The 17859-nt window shown below is 37.0% G+C and overlaps 1 protein-coding gene across 3 annotated transcripts in view; it reads right to left on the bottom strand.

Annotated features, from left to right (window-relative positions):
• ABRAXAS1 (abraxas 1, BRCA1 A complex subunit) overlaps positions 1-17859 on the bottom strand; it is a 25996-nt gene extending 8137 nt beyond the window's left edge. Inside the window, exons 1-7 of one of the 3 annotated variants that reach the window (XM_028507191.2) lie at positions 17678-17859; positions 15541-15631; positions 11654-11690; positions 7233-7299; positions 5306-5499; positions 3241-3360; positions 2428-2512 (exon numbers count right to left, since the gene is read on the bottom strand). In XM_028507191.2, coding sequence (XP_028362992.1) covers positions 2428-2512; positions 3241-3360; positions 5306-5499; positions 7233-7299; positions 11654-11690; positions 15541-15631; positions 17678-17764 — 681 coding nt within the window. In that variant the 5' untranslated portion in view covers positions 17765-17859. Of the gene's footprint in view, positions 1-2427; positions 2513-3240; positions 3361-5305; positions 5500-7232; positions 7300-11653; positions 11691-15540; positions 15632-17677 lie in introns of those variants that run through there. The other 2 variants (XM_036027133.1, XM_036027134.1) reach the window with 2 other exon arrangements.

The raw sequence follows: 17859 nt of genomic DNA, 5'->3' as shown, positions 1-17859 counted from the left end.
AGACAGGGGAAGGAAACAAGATTGCACAGAAAGGAAAGAGACAGATGGTACTGGAACTTCCAGCCAAGATGGAGGTGCAGGTATTATACTTGGCCTCCTCGCACAACCAAAAGGACAACAAATTTAAAAACCAAAAACATGCTGATCTGTCAGAAAATCAAACTGTACGGAAGTCTGACAACCAAGGAGTTAAAGAAGAAACATTCATCTAGACCAGTACAAGGGGTGGGGATGGGCAGCCAGAGCAGAGAGGACACGCACAGCAAGGTGGCGGATAGAGGACTGGGCGGTCAGAAAGCGGCTGGAGGCCCAACATTTGCATGCAGATAAACTGGGAGGAATAACTGGGGACCAAGACTGACTGCCTAATCCAGGGTTCCAGTGAGGGGAAATAAAGCCTCAAAACCTCTGGTGTAAAAACCTGTGATAGATAGCACAGGGGGTTGTGCACAGCAAGGCTACGCAAAGTGAAATAAAAATATACAGGGAACCAACAGTGAAGGGAAGGAAATTGGCACTAAAATCCATGTTTTGAAGCAGAAGGAAGAATTAAAGCATTCATCAGGAACAGAATGAAGAAACAAGAATTCAAAAAAATGAGGAGAAGCTTAGGAACCTCTGGCACAACTGTAAACATTCCAACATCTGAATCATAGGGGTGCCAGAAGGAGAACAACAACAGCAAAAAATTGAAAAGGTATTTGAAAAAACAAGGGAGAACTTCCCCAATCTGGCAAGGAAATAGACTTCCAGAAGTCCAGGAAGCCCCGAGAGACCCAAAGAAGTTGGACCCAAGGAAGCATACACCAAGGCACATCAAAATTACATTACCCTAGATTAAAGATAAGGAGAGAATCTTAAAAGCAGCAAGAGAGAAGGTGACAGTTACTTACAAAGGAGTTCCCATATGACTATCAGCTGATTTCTCAAAACAAATGTTACAGGCAATAAGGAGCTTGAAGGAAGTATTCAAAGTCATGAAAGGCAAGGACCTTCATCCAAGCTTACTCTATCCAGGAAAGCTACCATTTAGAATGGAAGGTCAGATAAAATGCTTTCAGATAAGGTCAAGTTAAGGGAGTTCATCATCACCAAGCCCTTATTATATGAAATGTTAAAGGGACTTATCTAAGAAAAAGAAGACCAAAACTATAAACAGTAAAATAAGAATACACAATTATTAACAACTGTACCTAAAAAAAAACAAACAACTAAGCAAACAACTACAACAGGAACAGATTTACAGAAATAAAGATCACATGGAGCGTTATCAGTGGGGAGTGGGGATGGGGGAAAGATACAGGGAATAAGAGTAATTGGTATGTACAAACTACAGAAGGGGAGGCTAAGAATAATATAGAAAATGGAGAAATCAAAGAACTTATATGTACGACCCATGGACATGAACTAAGGTGGGAGAATGCTGGTGGGAGAGGGGGTGCAGGACAGAGGTGAATAAAGGAGAGAAAAAAATGGGACAACTGTAATAACATAGTCAATAAAATTTAAAAAAATGAAAGATTACAACAGATACTACAGAAATATAAAGGATTTAAGAAATTACTATGAACAACTATATGTCAAGAAATTTGAAAACCTGGGCGAAGTGGACAACTTTCTAGAGAAATATAACCTTCCAAAACTGAGTGAAGAAGGGGAAATCCTGAACAGGCCGATAACAGCTGGTGAAATCAAAGCAGTAATCAAAAAACTGGCAAAGAAAAGTCCTGGACTAGATGGCTTCACAGGAGAATTTTACACAACATTTAAGGAAGAGCCAACCCTTATCCTTCTCAGAGTATTCCAGAAAATCCAAGAGGGAAGACTCCCAAACTCTTTTTATGAGGCTAACATCATCCTAATCCCAAAACCAGATAAAGACACGACAAAGAAAGAAAACTAGAGGCCAGTATCACTGATGAACATAGACACTAAAATCCTTAACAAAATATTGGCAAACCCCACCAAGCAATACATTAAAAAGATCATACACGTGATCAAATGGGATTCATCCCCTTATGTACCCTTTCCTTCTCCCTAGAAAAAAGTCAGCTTGAGGTAAGATGTTAAGATGGTTTTTAAGGTACAAAATCCACCATCTTCTCAGACTGCTGGCATCTGAATAAAATAACCATAAAGATTCAATCCTTGTCTTTACTTATTGGTTCTGGTAGTGATAGGCAACAAGAATGCCTTTCAGGTTTCAGAATTAAGATGGTATTTAAAACAGGAGCAGAGTTGGAGCCAAAACAATGTGAGATATAGTTTTGTATTTGTAGGCCACTGAGACTGAGGTCTTTGCTACTGAGGCTGAACTAAATTAACATATAAATCTAGTCAAATGTCAGGGTATCCTTAAAAAATTTCAGTGATCAATTTGGTATGAATTCTAGAGGTGATCTTTAAGTGTTGAATAAATTAACTTACCTTTAGTTCCTCTTGTAAAGTAGCATACATTTCATTTATCTTGTGTACTTCTTTTAAAGATCCATCTTCTTTAAAAAATTCAGGGCTAAAAAATATTACCAGTTCCTCAGGTAAGTGTATAGAATTCATTACGATATGATGGAAAACTTATCTGTACTTGAGCTATGGAAGAATCACAATCATATTTTACTGACTTTAAGGCATCATTGATTGAAAGAGGAAGTATTTTTTATATGCCATGAATAAAAAAATGCTAAGGCATGGTTATAAAAACATCCCAATTTGCAGTAAATTTAAACATGTACATCTTAGAATCAATGAAATGTGGTATTTAACTTCTGTAAGACACTGTTAAGCACTCTGGGAACACAAAGTTTCTCATAAAGCTTATACTCCAGAAGTATCCTATGGTATCAGTGTTGTTATTTCTGAAAATTATTCCTTTAAAAAGACCAGAAAACGTTTAACTTAGAAGCCTATACTATTTGTGAGTCATCGGAAAAGCTTCATTTTTTTTGTCTTTATTATGTAGTCTAATTCCATCCCTTTAATATGAAATGCTGCCTTAGAAAGTTATTTTGAGGCTACCTATTCTTAGAAAATATTTTAAAATATGCAATCCCCCTCTATGTATTTTATAAATGGACAAATGCTACAAGGAAATATAGAAAAAGTAAAAACAGTGTAGTTTATTTGAGTGATGTGATCATTAGTTAGTTTTCCTGTTATTTTTATTCTGCTGTTGTGTAACAAAAAAGTAATTTCAGTGAGAACAGAAATAAGTTCAGTGGGGAAGCAATTGAGGAATCTCACCTGTGTGTTTTTACTGCTCGGCTAAAACCAGTGGACATACAGGAACCCGATATAGTTTTATAACCTAGTTGTTCAGACATGCCCAGGTTGGCCACCACTAAAGGTATCCTATGAAAAAGTCTGAGGAAATAAAATATTAAAACATAAATTTAGAATAAAGTAAAAGATTAGCATCTACTTATTAGTATAGACTACCTTTCTCCTATAAGCCTAAAAAACAAAAAAATCTCATTCCTTAATACTTACCTAAGACAGAATTTACTGACTTGGAAATGGTTTTTAAGAGTTGCGAAATGTAGCCCTGGCTGGTGTGGCTCAGTGGCTTAAGCACCAGCCTGTGAACCACTGTTGCTGGTTTGATTCCCAGTCAGGGCATATGCCTGGGTTACAGGCCAGGTCTCCAATAGTGGGTGCTTGACAGTCAACCACACATTGATATTTCTCTTTCTCCCTCCCTTTCCCTCTCTAAAAATAAGTAAATAAAATCTTTAAAAAAAAAGTTGTGAAATGTGGTATGTGGGGAGGGGTAAAAGGTTGTGAAATGTATATAGTGCAAAATTATTACAAACCCCCCCCCCCCCCCCCCCCCCCCGAACGTGTATGGCTATTTTAACTGATTAGCACAACTACCACAAGGTCTTGGAGGCCACCATCAACCACCTAGAGCCCTATGCTTCCTACACCTACCTGTCTATGTCTCACTACTTTGACTGCGATGATGTGGCTTTGAAGAACTTTGCCAAGTATTTTCTTCACCAATCTCTTGAGAAGGAATATGCTGAGAAACTTATGGAGCTACAGAACCAACAAAGTGGCTGAATATTCCTTCAGAATGATCAAGAAACCAGACCGTGATGCTTGGGAGAATGGGCTGAATGCAATGGCATGTGCATTACAATTTCCAAGTGTAATCACTTGGAAAAAAGTGTGAATCAGTTACTACTGGACTTGTACAAACTGGCCACTGAAAAAAATGACCCTCTTTTTTTTGTGACTTCTTTGAGATTCACTACCAGGATGAACAGGGTAAAATCCATTATAGAATTGGGGGACCATGTAACCAACTTGTGTAGGCTGGGGGCCCCTGGATCTGACATGGTGGACAATTTCTTTGACAAACACACCCTGGGAGACAGTACAGAGAGCTTAATAAGCATCAGGCTGCCTTCCCACAGCCATGTGCATGACATCCCTGGTCACCAAAGCAGTACGTGCATGTTGGAGTTAACTTTACCTTTTCTATAACTTGTATCAATCATCCACATATGTCCTTCATTTGTTCCATGCCTTCAAATAAAGTAATTTGGTACCCCTCCTCCCCCCCAAAATAAGGCAATCTTGTTGAGATTTGTCTTATCTTCTATGAATGAAATTAACCTTAGTTGACAGTCTTAACTTAATCCTCATATTCCATGAAAATGTTGTTTATATAACCTTTGGGAAGTCCCTGTTAACTCAATTTTGGTATATCATCAAGAACTACCTTCATCCCGGCTGGTGTGGCTCACTGGACTGAGAGCACTGGCCTACAAACTGAAAGGCTGCTAGCTTGATTCCTAGCCAGGAAACATACCTAGATTGTGGGCCAGGTCCTCAGGTGGGAACATGGAAGAGGGAACTGATCCAGGTTTCTCTCACACATGGATGTTTCTCTCCCCATCCTTCTCTCTCCCTTCCCCTCTAAAAATAAATAAAATCTTAAACAAAAAAAAGAACTACCTTGCTTCCTTGTAGAGGTTACTTGCTTAAGTACCTAGGTTCAAGGTCTACATTATATGCTTCAGCAACCAATATCTAAAGCGCACATATTTTTTCTACCCTATGTTAATAGCAAACCCTCAGTGCCAGAAACGTTAAGTCAACATTCCATGCTGAGCTAATTTCCTTATCTGACCTTCATTTTTCCATCTATAAAAAACAGATAATAAGACAGACTTCAGAGTATTTATATGACAATCTAACACAAAATGCATGAAAATACTTGGTAAGCTACAAAAAGTGTTATGAAAATATTGGGTATATTTTTCCATTAGCTGAGGATAGCCAGTGATTGGCCAACATTTACCCTTTCTGAGGTTTATATAAGGCATGCTCCAGTCGATGAGTAGAGCAGCTTTCTGTTATTACACTTGGTGTTAATAGCAGAAAAACAAGTTCCCCGCTTGAAAGATGCTTCTGTAAGTTTTTGTGAAGTAGTCTCTCTCTAAATGTCATGATCTGGTCTGAATGGCGTCGAAATTTATACCAACCCACCACATCCTGAAAGGAAATACAGAAAAAAAATATCAGGTATGTACCTTAATGGTTACAATTATTGTATCTTACTGTCATAAGCTATAAAATTGATGGCCTTAAAAAATGGCTTTCTTAATATTTAGCAATATTTTGACTATATGTAAACAAAACTTACACTTAAATATACACTTTACACTTTGTAAAGTATGCAAACTGTCTTGCAGTTAAATTACTTTCCATTCAGTTTCAGGACTAAATTTTATTCTCTATTTCTTTTAATTATTATTTTTTATTTAATTGATTTTTAGAGGCAGGGGGAGGGGAAGAGAGACAGAGAGCGACAGAGGAAGAGAGAGAGACAAACAATGACTTGTTGTTCCACTTATTTATGAATTCATTGTTTGCTTCTTTTATGTTCCCTGACTAGGGATCGAATCCGCAACCTTGGTGTATCAGGACAGTGCTCCAACCAACAGAACTACCTAGCCAGGGCCTATTTTATTCAATATAGATTGGGGCGGGGGGAGAGAGATTAACTTCTTTTATGGCATTTGCTATCTTAAAATCTTCATCTTTAGTCAAAGTTTAGATTAAGACAGTCAAAGAAAACAAGTTAGTTTCCTATATAGACACTTCGTTTACTGAACCCAGTAACTTTTAAAACTGACATTTATATGGGAATGGTATCACCTATTTCACAAAGTTAAGGTTTTGGAATCTGTAACATGCTAAAGAGGTGTATTTTTGGTATTACTAAACCTGTATTTTTTTAATTAAAAATACAAATTTCATTTGTTGAAAACTTAGTGATTGTAAAAAAAAATAAACACTTTGCTTAGAGATCTGACAGTTTTAGCAAATAAATTTTATATTTGCTCTTTTAAATTGAGAAAATTAAAATTACTTCTAAAAAACAAACTTTTTACAGGTAAATTTTCCTTTTTTAAATTTGATTTATTTTTATAGATAGAAGAAGGTTGAAAGAGAGGGAGAGAAACACTGATGTGCAAGAGAAATCAATCATTTGTTTCTTGCATACCCCCAATGGGGGACCTGGCCCACAACCTAGGCATTTGCCTGGACCAGGAATCAAACTTGGCAACCTTTTGGTTTGCGGTCCAACATTCATCTCGCTGAGTCACATGGCCAGGGCTACAGGTACCTTTTCAAATACTACCCAAATATAACTAGGGGGAAAGCCCACGCATTTTCACTGAAGGATTTTTTTTGAAAGAAACTTCTACTGAATTTACTTTTATTTTGAACTCAGGGATCAAAAGATTTTAAGAGAAAAATAAGACCCAGGAAGAATTTAGTATTTGGAAAAGAAAAATGTACTTGGATCATTCAACAAGTTTTAACTAAACACCAAGGATACTGTAGAAGATTCAAATAAGGCACTGTACAGAAAATTGTTCCTGCAATATAAAAACTAGTAACTATGGCTATGTAAAAACAGTAATGGATTAAATCCTAGGATAAATAGTACTGGGAAGGGATATGGTGGGAAGACAGAAGAGGACGAGATCAATGTTCATTAGAATAGTCATGGGAAGGATGAAAATAAGATTAACACTTTTAATAACTAGTTTTGCTTTCAGAGCAGCCCTTTTACATTTCTGGGGGAAAAAAGGTTTACCTGTGTTATAGGAGGACATTGTGAAGAAACACGCTGTATAAAAGTTCTGTCAACACATTACACATTTTTAGGAATTGAAAATAATACTATAAAAAAGACAAAGTAAACAAGGGAGTACCTTTTTGACGCTTGATAGTATTCTCTTCAGTGCTTGCTCATTTAATTCACCAGAGGAATTGTAAAAGCTGTAAAAGCCAAAATTAAAAGCATTTCAAATAAACTAAAAATGTGAATGATTTTATTATTACCTTTAATTTTAGTTACTCCTAACCTAACAACCAAAAACCATATACTCACTGGTGTGTCAGATGAAGTTCTAAAATAAACAGTAGAGAAAGTTCTCAAAGTGACAGACTTAAAGTGATAGAATATGAGGTCCATAAGCAATGAAAAAGGAAAAGGAGTAGAGTAACTTCAAGAGATGAGTTTGCACATCACGTTTTTTTAAACAAACTTCATTAAATACAAGTATTTATAAGATCACATAACCAGTTTAAAATTCATTCATAATTTACTTATGACAACTTTAAAAAATATATAGGTACATATGAAAATGTATAAAATGAGTAATGAAGCACAATAATAAAAACGCAATTTATTTATTGTTAATTCCAAAAGCAAAACTTGCATTAAATTCAGAGAAGTATTTCAGGTGTTTCAGGAGTTGGTTGATTTGGGGTTTCTTTTTTTGGGGGTGAGGGACAAGGTACGGTTTAGTTTAGTGGTCTTTGTTCTGTAGTTGGAAAGTCAAAGATGTAAGAAGAATTCAAAGATAATTCTAAAAAATTCTAAAGCATTTATTTTCAACCTTCTTTCCCTTCCAATAATAACAGAATGCAAGCAACATTTTCCTCCTACTAACATTCATTGAGATAAACAATATTCTTCTCTATGATGGTGCAAAACTGTTATGCAAAATCCTTTACAAATAATAGTCACTGTAATAGGCTTTTAATAGTAATCTGTACACTAAAGACCTTAAGTTACATAGAACTGAACATACAGGGTCTAGCAGACATAAAGCCTGCTTAAGTGTGGTTGTTGGTAGGGCAATAATATGGGTGTAATAATGTATAGTTTTAATATGAACATTTCACCTGAAATGTCATAAGATATGCTTGAGTGTGATATTGTTATGTTATAGAATTGCATGCTTATGATTTTCTAATAAAAGATTTTGTAATAACACAAGGGGTGCTATTTGTGCCAGATCCTGTATATCCTAACAGGCAATATGTGTCTTTCTTTTTTTAATACTCATCTAACGATGTTTTTAGAAAGAGAAAGAGAGGGAGAGAGAGAGGGAGGGAGAAAGAGAGAGAGAGAAAGAGAGAAAACATCAATATGACACAGAAACATCAATTGGTTGCCTCCTTTTGGTGTATGAGATGAGGCTCCAACCAACTAAGCCACCCAGGGCTATATGTATATATATTTTTTATTTTTTAACTTACAAAGGCTTACATTAAAATTTTTTTACTGGGAAAATAAAGTGTTTGATGAACTGACTAGCGCCCCCTAGATGGGGGGGCTAGTCAATTCATCAAACAGATCCCAGATCCCTGTATTTTACTGTTTATTATCCCAACATGAAACCTCTAAATACAAGAGGTTTTTCCTGTATTTCTCAAGGATTGTCTGCTTCTGAGGTTCTCAAAGTGGGACATAAGGAAATACACCAGGGTATACAGGAAACAACAGGTAACAGTGTACACCTTATCTATGCTAGCACTGATTTTATGTGACATTTTTGGGAAGGGGGCATTTTAAAATAGACACAGATACACAGGGTGGGGCAAAAGTAGGTTTACAGTTGTTCATATGTAAAATAATACAATAATTAATAAAAAATAATACAAGAATAAACTGTTTTGCATACTGAAAATGGTAAACGTACTTTTGCCCCGTCCTGTATTGTGCAGAATTCATGTTAAGTTCTTTAACATGAATTTTTTTTTAAGTGACTAAGTATTAGGCTTCAATGACCTGTTTTCCAAGAACTCCCAGATTCCTGAGGTAAATCAATATTTCAATGGAAAATTCTGATAAGCAATGTATTAGAGCAGTGTTGAACTTTCTGTAAATGGCCAGAGAGTAAACACTTTAGGCTTTGCTGGACACATAGTCTCTGTTGTGTATCCCTCTATTTTTTTTGTTGTTTGTTTGTTTTTACAACCCTTAATATACTAATGATTTATAGACAGAGTGCCAAATAAAGAACAGGCCATGGGGCCGTAACTTTGCCACCCAGTTTATGTGCAAGAACATAAAACTGGGTGTTAAAGCTTATCCAATTTGGAGTCCCAGAAGTATGGTAACAAAAGACCGTTTTTTACACATTCACTTATTTTAAAACAAGGGAAAACTATGTGGTGTAATATTGGATTAGAACTCAAGAAATCCTGATTCTTCTAGTTTTTGCTCTACCATTAACCAGTTCTATGGCATTGGTTACATCATGAACTTTTTAGGCCTATTATTTTATTGCTAAGGGAAAATAAAATATGTAATAAGCTTTTTTAAATGAGAGTCATTTTAGGTGGTTTTCCTTATGCCCTTGAGGCATAGGTTTCTCATCATTGGATCAGATGGTTTCCTCAGCTCCAAGACTCTTAAGTTGATCTAATTATTTAAGGTAGTCCCCAGAAGATATGAATCACTTTTAACTCTCTTAATTGTTTGCTGGGTTTATTTTTTTAATCCTCACCTGAGGACATTATTTTTTTTCATTGCTTTTAGAAAGTAAAGGGGGGGGGGGGGAGAGAGAGAAACAGTGATTGGCTGCCTCCTGTATGCAGCCTGATCATTGAACACACAACCTAGATATGTGCCCTGACTGGGAATTGAACCCATAACCTTTTGGAGTTTGCTGGTTTTTAATGAGTCTCCACTAAGAATACCTTAGTCATTCAATAATTATTTTTGTATGTCATTGTATATAAGGCATTTATAGGAGCTGTACCTCTTTTGGTACAGCAGTTTAAGGTTATACTAAGCCTTTATTTCCATAATCCCCTACTATAAATCTTTCTCACCTTAAACATGCTCCACTGCAACCCTTACACAACCTGAGTGATGAGTACATACAGTATGACTGTAAGATAATAATGCTGATTTTTCACGTATGGTTTATATAAACCATAAAGCTATTTTGTTTAAACTACACCAGGTTGTGGTTATAGGTGTGTGCTTTACGAAAATTCATTTGTGTGCTTTTCTATATGTATGTAGCAATACCTCAATAAAGTTTTTAAAAATATCACAGCCTATATTAGGGCTAATAGTGCTACCACTTATAGGAGACCATTCTGCATAATGTGGGCCCAGCTTCCACTTGGAAAGGCCAGTGGAAAGCAAGGTCTGGTACACAGGACCCACACTCACAGATAGGTTTTCCCACGGGGAATCAGGCCTGCATTGTACCTAGGCCGCTTTGAGACTTGCTTTTTGCTAAATTTCACTCACCCTGAATTGAGGCAGCAAATGTTTACTAGGTATCTTTAAAGTGACTTCCTAAAATCTATGCTAAGCCTTCCAAGGATGAGTGGAACCAGTTCAACCACTTTTCCCTTTGCATTTGCAAATATCCTTCTTCTGTGATGTGATTAGTAGCATCCTCTCCTTCGTTTTCTGTAAAAGGTAACCACTTAAAGGGAACCTGTGCATAGTAAATGAGGACCATCCTCAATGTAATGTGCCCAGAAAAGCAATAAAAGTCTGTCAAGGCAAGGGTAGGGGCCCTCTCCCCTTAAGAGAGTAGCCGTGCCATCCCTTTTCCTCCATGGGACTCTGTAGTCCGTGTGAATTTGTCTCGTCTCATCTACAATGCCACAGATACTGCTGGCCGGTGTCTGCATCAACTACCACCTGTCGGACTAGGAGCACAAGTTTCCACCCTAGAGAAGCACCAGGAAGCAGGTTAAAGAAACTAACTGCTTAACAGACAAAAGATAACACTGAAAAATATAAATGGGGAAATAGATGATAAACTGGAATAAAAAGGTAGAAAAAAGCTTGCTTTTTTTGTTGATGTATGAGAATGTGTCACTAAGTTATAATATGCAATGAGGTGAGTGGATGTGAGAAGGAAAAGCAATCCTCATGGTAAACTGGTACTGGGAGAGATAGTGGAGACCAGGTAAAGCAAACATATAAATATAGGGAACAATATAGGGAACAACACAGGCTCCTGTGGCTTAGTGGATTAAGTGCCAGCCTATGAACCCTAAGGTCATCAGTTTGATTCCCAGTCAAGGCACATGCCTAGGTTGTGGGCAGGGTCCCCAGTTCAGGGTGTGAGAGAAGCAACATACCATGTAAATAAAATCTTTCAAATAAAAAGTTTTTAAAAAAACAGAAAACAAACTAATCAATAGGGTTGAAATGAACAAGTGAATTTTCATGTATTTTTTAAAAAGTCTTTTCATTTTAATTGGCACCACCATGTATATAACAATGATACTTTGTTAGTTTTAAAAATGACTTCACTCGCAGAGAGTAATTTTCACAGAGGATTATTTACTTGCTGTTACTACTCACCTAAAAAGCTGATAACACGGAATATATTTCTGAATGTCTGGAAAAAAGAATTTTTAGTTATAATTACATTAATTGTCATTGGAATAACATATGTGGAACACCTTGTGCCGGGAAGTACATTACCATTACCTCATTTAAACCTCACAATGAACCTATGAGACAGATGTTTTATTATTCCTTTTATTTTAAAGATGAGGTAACAGGTAGAGATATTAAATCTGTAGGACCAATATTCAAAATGCCTCGCTCCTAACTAGAGTGGCATACTCCCTCTAAATGTTACTAACAATAACACAAAAGATAATTTCAAAGCTGCTATATTTTCATTTAAATTCTAAAAAGGGGTATGCTCTAATTTTACCCTATTGATAAAAACAGCTGTTAATGGTATTATCTTTTGCTATTCCAAGTAGTTGCTTCACAAAGGATTTGTTAATGTTAACTACAAACTATCAAGGAAAAAAAAATCTTTTTTTTGAAAAACTGATTTTAGCCCTGGCTGGCATAGCTCAGTGGATTGAGCGCGGGCTGGGAACCAAAGTGTCCCAGGTTTGATTCCCAGCCAGGGTACATGCCTGGGTTGCAGGCCATAACCCCCAGCAACCGCACATTGATGTTTCTCTCTCTCTCTCTCTCTCTCTCTCTCTCCCTCCCTTCCTTCTCTCTCTAAAAATAAATAAATAAAATCTTTAAAAAAAAACTGATTTTAGAGAAAGAAATATAGATTTGTTGTTCTACCCACTATGCATTCATTGGTTGATTCTTAAAATTATTATTTTTTAATTTATAGATTTGAGAGAGAGAGAGAGAAGAAAGAGAGGGAGGGAGGAGGGAGTAAAACATTGATTTGTTGTCCCACTTATTTACACTTCTCACATGTACCCTGAACAGGGACTAAACCCACCACTTCAGCATATTGGGACAATTCTCTAATCAACTGAGCTACCCAGCGAGGGCCTCACTGGTTGATTCTTGCATGTGCCCTGACCCAGGATCTAACAGAAACTTTGGCATACTGGGATAATGCTTTAATCAACTGAACTACCTAGCCAGGGCCAAAACATCTTTTTAAGAGGTGAGTTTTATTCCCATCACTAAAAATAAATCTAATAGGAAAAGTAATCGTCCTCTTTAGACATTTTTCTTCCAGCAAATGTATGCTAACCTCAGATAAATTCCTCTGTCTGAAAAACACTGAACACAATCTTTGTAACTGTTAACAGCCAAACATTTTCTGGTGTAGATAAGGGACATATAAAATGAAACTCTGCCCTGGCTGGTGTGGCTCAGTGGACTGAGTGCTGGCCTGCGAACCGAAGGGTTGCTGGTTCGATTCCCAGTCAGGGCGTATGCCTGGGTTGCAGGCCAGGTCCCCAGTAGGGAGCATGCAAGAGGCAACCACACATTGATGTTTCTCTCCTTCTATCTTCCTCCCTTTCCCTCCCTAAAAATAAATAAGTGAAATCTCTAAAAAATGAAAATCTCATTAACTAAAGCAATGCAATAATTCATATATCTTGGACTTTATCTGTTGCCATGTGTGTTAAGTAACCTAATATTTTGCCCTGGCTGGTGTGGCTCAGTTGGTTGAGCATCATCCCACAAACCAAAAGGTCACTGGTTTGATTCCTGATCAAAGCACATGCCTGGGTTGCAGGTTTGGTTCCCAGTTGGGGCATGTAGGAGGTTACCTCCTACATTAATGTTTCTCTCTCTCACATCGATGTTTCTCTTCTCTTTCTCCCTCCCTTCTCCTCTCTCTAAAAATAAATAAATAAAACTTTTTTAAAAAAGTAATCTAACATTTTAACATAATTTGAGGAAATACTTAAGTGTTTCTACAGCACTTGCCTGACATCTTAAAGCTAAGCACTGTTCCTGGCACAATGAAGTTGCTCAATAAATGACTGCTTAATTAGACTCCTCAAAATATGTTACTCTGAGTAGCATGCCAATTAAAAGAAAAAGCCCCTCCCCCGAAGGTCAAACACATAAACTCTTAACCTCATTTGTAATTAAGAAATACAAATTAAAGCGATTATTGTTTTTCCTTACCAAATTGGCAAAGATTAAAAGACTTAATAATTAATAGTAGCAAGATTGTGGGGACCCAGGCACTTTTACATATTATGGGGGAATCTAAGATGGCATGACTTTTCCAAACTGCAATGGTCTACCACTAGGAACTTGATTTCAGGTATATCCAAAGGCACAAAGATATATGCACCATAAAATGTCCACTATTTCATTGTTTTATATTAACAAAAAAATAGAAAGTCATTCATAGCTGTTTAAATAAGTTATGGTACATCCATATAATGGGACTCTGAAGCCATTAGAAAGAATGACAGACTCTACACATTGATACTATAATGCACTAATGACATACTGGAGGTATTTATCCCTATATAGTATGATCCCATTTGTACAAATAAAAATATACACACGTGTGTTATGTGTATTGCTAATGAGTAAAATAATACTTATGAAACCAACAGTGGTTGCCACAGAGACTAGTAAGTTTAAATTTACTTTATATATTTACTTTACACATATATACTACATTTATATACATGTACATGTACTTCCATTTTAACCTTTTAAAATGGCAAACAAAATAACATGGATAGTTTTAATATAAACTGGTATCTTTCTTTTCAGAGAGCAATTTGTGAATACAGATCAAGAGCCTTAAAAATGTTCATATCCTTTGACATTATAATCACATTCCCAGGAAAATGTCTAATAGATATGGACAAGGATGTTCTCTGTAGTGTAACTTATGATACTAAAAAAATTGGAAGTAATTCTGATCATAATTTACTTATTTAAAGGACTGCTGAAATTATGTAGTGCCATAAGAGTATGGTCATAGACAATACAATAGTTATAAAAAATGATATTTAGAGAATAATTTAACATGGGAAAATGGTCATACCATAGAATGATGTCATGCCAAATTTCTTATAAAGTACACCAATTTTGTTTTAAAAATGTTAAAAAAAAACTGTATATGTTAATCAACTCTGGCCATGTAGCTCAGTTTGTTGGAGCACTGTCCTGTACACCAGAAGGTTGAGGGTTTGATTCCTGGTCAGGGCACACACTGAAGTTGCAGGTTTGATCCTCAGTCGGGGCATGTACGGGGGTCAACCAAACTATTTTCCTCTCTCACATTGATGTTTTTCTCTCTCTTTCTTCCCCCCTTCCTCAATCTCTGAAACAAACAAACAAACAAACAAACAACCCCCACCCTCCCTGCCAAAAAAAAACCCAAAAACCCTTATCTTTGGTGAGGACAAAGAAAATGAAAAAACAAAACAAAACTGTGTATGTTAATCGGAAAACTCCTTATATGTTTTAAAACTCTCTTTGTCTTCTTGCCCCTGAAAAAACAGCTGCCACCAGCTACAGTTACTTCACTACTTACTCTGCAAACCCTTGCAGTCTCTTTTTTCCCCCATTACACTCTAGAAATTACATAAGGTTTTAAATTTCGCAGTCACTGAGTTTTTTCAGTTCTCATCTTCCAACTTTTCTGTAGTATTTAACATTTTGTTCAAGCTTTTACCTTTTTTCTTGGTTTTGAAATTTGGTTCCTTCTCCTTTTGCTTGGCCATCTTTCTGCTACTTAAATATATGCAGGTGCTATTTCATCCCTGCTCCCCCCACAGTAAGTAATCTTACCTGCTTATGTCCCAGATTGTTTCCTACTTCAAACTAGGCCATTGCCATAATTTTAATTGAGAAACGGGGGCAGTATATTCTTTTAAAATATGCTTTTTAAATTTTGTATGTTTTTTTCCTATTAATTTGAAAGGTAACTTATATTGATCTCTTTCACCATAAACCATCAAAAATAGGAGACACAGAAATAAGTGACTTACCTATTGTATAAATAACTTCAACATCATCCATTTGGGAATCAGTAATGCTATTCTTGGCTTCACCTTTCACTTCCCCAAGGAGAAAACCTTCCTATGGATAAAAATAAGAAGCAGTAAGTATATGGAATATACTGATAGTACTACCATTCAGTCACTTAACTAACCACTATCTAAGTACTAGTACTTAACAGTATATACAATATGTGCTTCCAGCTTGGGGGCACAGAAAAGACCAGATGCACTTCCAGGTTAGCTGGGAACATTAACAGTCAAATACCAATGAGTAGAAAATACTGTAAACCACTGTGACTTTGGCACATTTGGAAGCATGAAAGGCTTAAAGCCAGATATGAGGACACAGTGCCTGAAGATCTAAGAGCAGAGCAGTTTGCCTTGGACCTGAAGGCTCCCACTTGTAAGGAAATCATAGATAGGAATAACTCCAATAATGGAACACCCCAAATGATTAGCCAAGGACTCTAAATTAATGGCACATACTTCTGGGAGCCAATGGAGGCCTCAGAGCTATGAAATGATGCAATGATCAATGCTTCTAGATTAAAAATCATGCAAAATATTAAAGATCTGAAATTCAGTACCAGTCTGCTTTCTAAAAGGGGAGCTGCGGGCCTTAATTCTTTAAAAAAAACATGCATTTTCCCCACAACAGTGGTGATTTTTTGAGTTTGGGACAATTCCATTATTTTTCTTGGCACATGTGAAGATCCATTGTGCTTGACAGACAAGGAAGATTTTGACTTCTTTGTAATTTCGAATGCCACCCCCTCACCATTTCATTGAATAAGAGCACAAAAAGGATGTTTCTACAATATGAGTATTTACTAGACAAAAGGGATCAATCCAGAACTCTGCGCTCTAGACAAATCCTGGGAAAGGAAGCAGGGACAATGCAAGTATAACTATCCAGAAAATCACCTTTCAAGACTATAGGAGAAAGATTTGAGAGACAAAGGCCTAACATTATGGTACTTTCCAACAGCTAAGTTTTTCGCTACAGGAACCACTCTTTATACTTACAGTAAGACATCACAAAATAATTTCCACAGCTAATACATTTAAAATTGTCATATATATTTGCTCCTTTTTAGGTGTAATCTACAAGGTTATTTAAGAAATTATTAGAGTTTATTCAGCATGGTATTCACAAGTTACTAAACACTCTAAGGCACTACTTGGGAAGTTTTACACTGTTTGATTTCATAAAAATACCGGTTTTTAAAAGTAGGCACTATATTTAAAAAAGTACTTCACCACTTTATCCAGTGTAAGATAAGCGTTTAAACATCTAATATTTGAACATGTTTAAATCATAACTGAAAGCATCAGAAAAGGAACTAGGTGCAACCTTACAGTTTAATAAGTTAAATACTAATGCAAAAGTCAGATATACAATACCAAACTAAGCTTTTTCATCCACTAAGAATTCTCCCCAAATAGTCACTGGATGCAACATCTCTTATTCCTTTAACCACCTTACCACTTCAACAAACATGCACAGTAGCCGCTCCATATAAAAAAATTCAGTTGTCTTTGGAAGTACTGTCGGTAGTTAGAAGAAACAAAGTAAACCGGCAACCTTCTGGCGGCAGCAGGCTAATGCTATGTGAACTTTCTACCCTTTCACAACCAAGGTGAAACAGAAAAGGGGGGCTGCTGAAAGTGAGAAATGGGAGCGCATGTGGGTCAGTGGAATAGGGGCGCGGGGACAAACATTGCTCAGAAGAGGGTAGGCTAAGGGAGTGGAGGGAAGTGGAAAAGGGTATAGGGAGGATAAATGGTGATGGAAGTAGACATGACGGAGTGGAGAACACACAATACAACGTAGAAATGATGCACTGTAAAATTGTATGCCTAAACCCTACATAATTTTATTAACTAATGTCATCCCAATAAATTCAATTAAAATAATATTTTTTTTTAAAAAAGGGAGGGCTAATCCTGCAAAAGACCTAGCGGGCAGGAAGGACATTTCACGCGGCCCGGGAGCCACAGAAGGCAGAGACCGGAGGGCTGAGGCCGGCACTGCGAAGGCCACCAGGAAGCTGGCGGGCGGGGAGGGCGCCGGCTACGGGAGTCCACGAGGAGACACTGGATCCCGCCCCGCCCCTCAGCTCACCGAGTCAGAGTCCGTATTGAGGTGTTGGAAGGACAGCGCGCCGAGCACAAAGCCGGAGAGTACCGCCGACGTACTCTCGCCTTCCATGTTTAAACGGCTCAGGCGGTGCAACAGCGGAAAGATGGAGCACCCCAGGCCCGGAACCTTATCAGTGAAGTGGCTCCACGGAAAAGCTGCCCACC

Source organism: Phyllostomus discolor, chromosome 1 (genome assembly GCF_004126475.2).
Source record: "Phyllostomus discolor isolate MPI-MPIP mPhyDis1 chromosome 1, mPhyDis1.pri.v3, whole genome shotgun sequence".
Taxonomy (NCBI): Eukaryota; Metazoa; Chordata; class Mammalia; order Chiroptera; family Phyllostomidae; genus Phyllostomus; species Phyllostomus discolor.
Note: the sequence above shows the minus strand (reverse complement) of the source record. Positions and strands in the feature narration are given on the sequence as shown.